Below are 4,171 nucleotides of genomic sequence, written 5' to 3'. Positions count from 1 at the left end.
ATGTGAATGGCATTGTCCACAAAGAGTTCGTTCCGCCAGGACAAACAGTGAACCAACATTTTTACCTGGATGTGTTACGAAGATTACGAGAGAGAGTGCGACGAAAACGGTCCGAAATGTGGAGAAATGGGAACTGGTTGCTTCACCACGACAATGCTCCAGCCCACACAGCTTTGACGGTCCGACAGTTTTTGACAAGCAACAACATGGTGATTGTGCCTCATCCACCTTACTCACCCGACCTGGCTCCGCCGGACTTTTTTTTCTTTCCACGGATGAAGAGAAGTCTGAAAGGAAAGCGATTCCGTGATGTGGATGAAGTCAGAGAAAACACGCTAAAGGCTTTGAACAGTATCCAGCCTCAAGAATTCCAGCACTGTTTTGAGCAGTGGCAAAAGCGTTGGGACAAGTGCATTAATGCACATGGACAATACTTTGAAGGGGACTAATATACAGTTCAATTAAAATGCAAAAATAAAAAATAACAAAAATAAATTCCGGTTATTTTTGGGTTCCCCCTCGTAAATTGCACTGTGTGTACCTTGTTTACTGTATTTTTTGTTTTGTATTGTTCCCTTATGTTATAGACTTTCCTTGTCTGTATCAGTGTAAGTTCTACTGCCACCGGGTGAACACCCACTGCAGTAAAATAATAATAATAATAGTAATAATAATAACAACAACAACATACATACATACATACATACATAAGGAGTGGGACTAACTGCTGATGCTTGCACCATGACCGTTAATGATCTGTTGTGCATACTTCTCCATTTTAACCCTTCAGCAATCCTACACTTTTGAATGAAGTGCAGGATTCTGCTTATATGAGGGTCATGATAGTCATCCGGTTCCATAAAATAGTGGCCCAGGTAATGAAACCTTAAATAAGTATTGCCTCAAGCTTGCATAGGATATGTGTGGCTTGTTTCATTTTTTTCCAGATACCATTCACAAATAGGACTGTCAGCCCCATTTTGAAAAGTGTCCTTTTAGGTGACAGTGCCCTATAAGTAGACCTGTCACCACCACAACTGGTTTCTGTTTAATTTAAGTTCCTTAATTCTTCTGACAGAGGGTCCTTGTATGAGTCCCTTTGCCTGTTTGAGTCCTGTTAGGGACTCCCAGTATTTTTTATGGTCTCTGTCCATTCCCCAACAGCTTTCTTGGCAACTCCTACTGAGATAACTGCAAGTTGATTCAGTTCCTATGAATGGACATTCAGATCCACATTTTGCCAGTTTAATAATTTGTTACGTATCATGGAAGTTTTCACACAGAATCTTTTCTAGTTCCTAAAACTATATTTCTTTGCTCCCTTCCCATTATATCTGCATTGGTACTTAAAATTCAAGTTTTTTCACAAACAGAATATAAGTCCCCTTGAGTTCATGCATGTCCCATAGTATGCTGAGTTTTCTTCTAAGGAAATCTTTTTCCCTTTCAGTTACCTTGCTGTGGTGCCATATCAGACACACATTTAAATAAGGCAAACTTAATTAACAGACTGTGATTTCCTCTGGATTTTCTCCATGCACGCTACAAGCGCTGTCTTTGACTTCATGCCTGGTCACCAAAACCTTTGGGGCACTGAAATATTAATGAATTTGTTCAGCAGTTATCAAAATATTATTACCACTGTGTTTTGTTTTCTGATGGGGTGCTATATTCCTTGCAGCGGTATTGACATGAACGAGCAGCCTCCTTCAGGGGGAAGCAGTCAGAGGAGTACTCCAAACGGGGAGAAGATGCCTTGCAAACTAGGCAGAGAGGTTTGTGGCTAAGACTTTATTGTAAATGGCACATGCAGTACAACCGAATTATTAATATTATCAAGGGACCTGTCTGTACTGCTAAGAGTTACCTTTAAATCTTACCAGAAAGTAAATGTTAAATATACATGGATCAGTGGTTCTTAACCTTTTGATGTTTAAAGACAAATTATGGATATCGGCTGGAGTTAGACTAGAGAACTGAAATTTGTAATAAAAGTACACTTCTTATTGATGTAATATATTTTATAGAAATAAACACAAATGTTATGAGGTTTGTTCCAAGTGTTCAGTGATTATGCAAATGCATATTTTGTTACTCGTTCTTATCTTCAAAGCCTCATCACACTTGCCGAAGCCTGTGACATAGCTGTTGAGAACTGCTGATACAGATGAGACAGATGTTGACAGGAGCTATTTTCTATCGCATAGCTCAAAGGAGTGACCAGAATCCCGTATCCCCCCCCCCTTGGGGCATCTGTGCTGTTACTTCCTTGTTTATGTAATCCCATCATTCCCATTTACCATGTGCTTTCCCCTTCCTCTAGTTGTTTAGGAAGTAAACATTTCTTTGAGGTATTGAGGCTGGGAATGGAGTCTTTCTTTTGCCAGCAGTCAGTAAGGTTGGTGAAATTCTGTTTAGGTTGCACATTAAAAATTGTTTGATTCTTGTTCTGGCCACTGAGAGTGAGGGACTGATTCATTGCAACACGTGTGTTAGGAGTGTTGCAACAGAGTTTCTGTTGGGGTCTTGAATTATTAAGGGTTTGGCTTGTGTTGCATAATTTTGTCTGTCTGTGTTTGAAAAACATATATATATGATATTATATTTTTATATTTTATTTATTTAGTTATGTTAAACCATCACCACAACAAATGTATACTTGCTTTTAATGTTTACAGTTAAACCTTCATTTTGCTACATCTTTCCATAACACAGAACCATCATCAGGCAGTTAATATGGAGTATGTCTAGTCATTGAATTTAGTAATATGGATCCATGATTGAAAAACATAATGAGGTTTTTTTCCCCCCCGGCATGTGTTTGTACATGTTTAGGCTTCCATTGCCCTATTTGTGTTTCTGTTGTAATAATGGGCCAGTGTTCTGGGTGGTGAAGCATGTGCTTTTCTGGATTTTCTGACTGCACCAACCTAGCCGGTCGAGGATACAATTTGGCAAAAGTTTTTAATATTTGCAAATGTTGCAGATTGTCAGAATATTATGCTATTATTATTGTTGTGGTACAAAGCTTGGACACCCCTGCCAGTTATGGGAGCCTTGGAGACATGACAAGAACCAGGAACAAATGCAGTGATTTTCCTACAGAACTGTAATTTGGTAAAGAAGGGACAGGCTGCTAAGACATACAGTAACTTATTTACTCTGTAACTGGTCCGTTGTCGGGTTAGAGATGAAGCTTAAAAGCATATGGTAATGTGCACCTGGTCAGAGGTATTGCGCACCTTAGGGAATGGGGATAAGTGTGTATGGAGTCATATTAAGTTGTTTAAATTGCTGTGTCTGTACTGGACCCTTGGGACCAAATAATTTAAATACCTGGTGCAAAAAACGCCTGAAATGGGAACCTATTAAGTGGATTCCACAGTGTATCATAAACATAAATTTATGGTTTGCTCTCTCCAGGTGGCAGAGAAGGCCGTTTTAGATGGAACTTCGCCTCCTGTACAGACTATTATCTTTGAGAACACAAATTACAAATCAACACCCGACTTGGCCATAAAGGCAAAATTTAGCAGCCATGTGAAAAGTCAGAGGCTTGACAAAGCCAGAGGAGGTGAGTAATGACATTTGTTACTGGATGAAGTACATCATACATCCACCAGTTTGCTGTAGTTTGGAGTTAAAATTATTCTTTATGATGTGAGGTTAAACTGTAATTAGCTAAATCTTCCTGTAATTATGAAGAGTACTGCACGGCAGTCTTCTGGCAGAACCTGTGTGTGCACGTTTGTGAGGTTAAACTGTAATTAGCTAAATCTTCCTGTTATTATGAAGAGTACTGGATGGCAGTCATCTGGCAGCACCTGTGTGTGCATGGGAGCAGGGCAGGAAACTTGGTGGGACAAGCGTCATACCTGTGAAGGCATGGGTTTGTGTTCCTCGGAGTTCAAGAACAACAGAATTGTTCCACATCTATCTTCATTCTTCCAGTTTGTGTCTGAATCCAGATAATATAACTAGTTCTTGTGCAAATATGAATCAGATTAACCATTTTATGGAAAAAAAAATTTCAGAGGATTGTCCGTCACGTGCCTGTTCTCTGTTTCTTCAACATTCCTGTACACTGATACCTCTTCTTCTGTTGTTAATGGGAATTGTCACTAGATTTTTCATGTCTGGCTTGAAAGTCACATTCCTTTTCTTTTCTTTT

At 39.3% G+C, this 4,171-nt stretch overlaps 1 protein-coding gene across 7 annotated transcripts in view; it reads left to right on the top strand.

Moving 5' to 3' along the window:
* LOC111870743 (protein PRRC2C) overlaps positions 1 to 4,171 on the top strand; it is a 109,501-nt gene that overhangs the window by 68,043 nt on the left and 37,287 nt on the right. For all 7 annotated transcript variants that reach the window (XM_033753987.1, XM_033753990.1, XM_033753989.1 and 4 more), the window contains 2 exons: positions 1,682 to 1,775; positions 3,424 to 3,574. In XM_033753987.1, the coding sequence (XP_033609878.1) occupies positions 1,682 to 1,775; positions 3,424 to 3,574 (245 nt within the window). The remainder of the gene's footprint in view (positions 1 to 1,681; positions 1,776 to 3,423; positions 3,575 to 4,171) is intronic.

The sequence above is a fragment of the Cryptotermes secundus genome, unplaced genomic scaffold (assembly GCF_002891405.2).
Source record: "Cryptotermes secundus unplaced genomic scaffold, Csec_1.0 scaffold204, whole genome shotgun sequence".
NCBI classification, from domain to species: domain Eukaryota; kingdom Metazoa; phylum Arthropoda; class Insecta; order Blattodea; family Kalotermitidae; genus Cryptotermes; species Cryptotermes secundus.
Note: the sequence above shows the minus strand (reverse complement) of the source record. Positions and strands in the feature narration are given on the sequence as shown.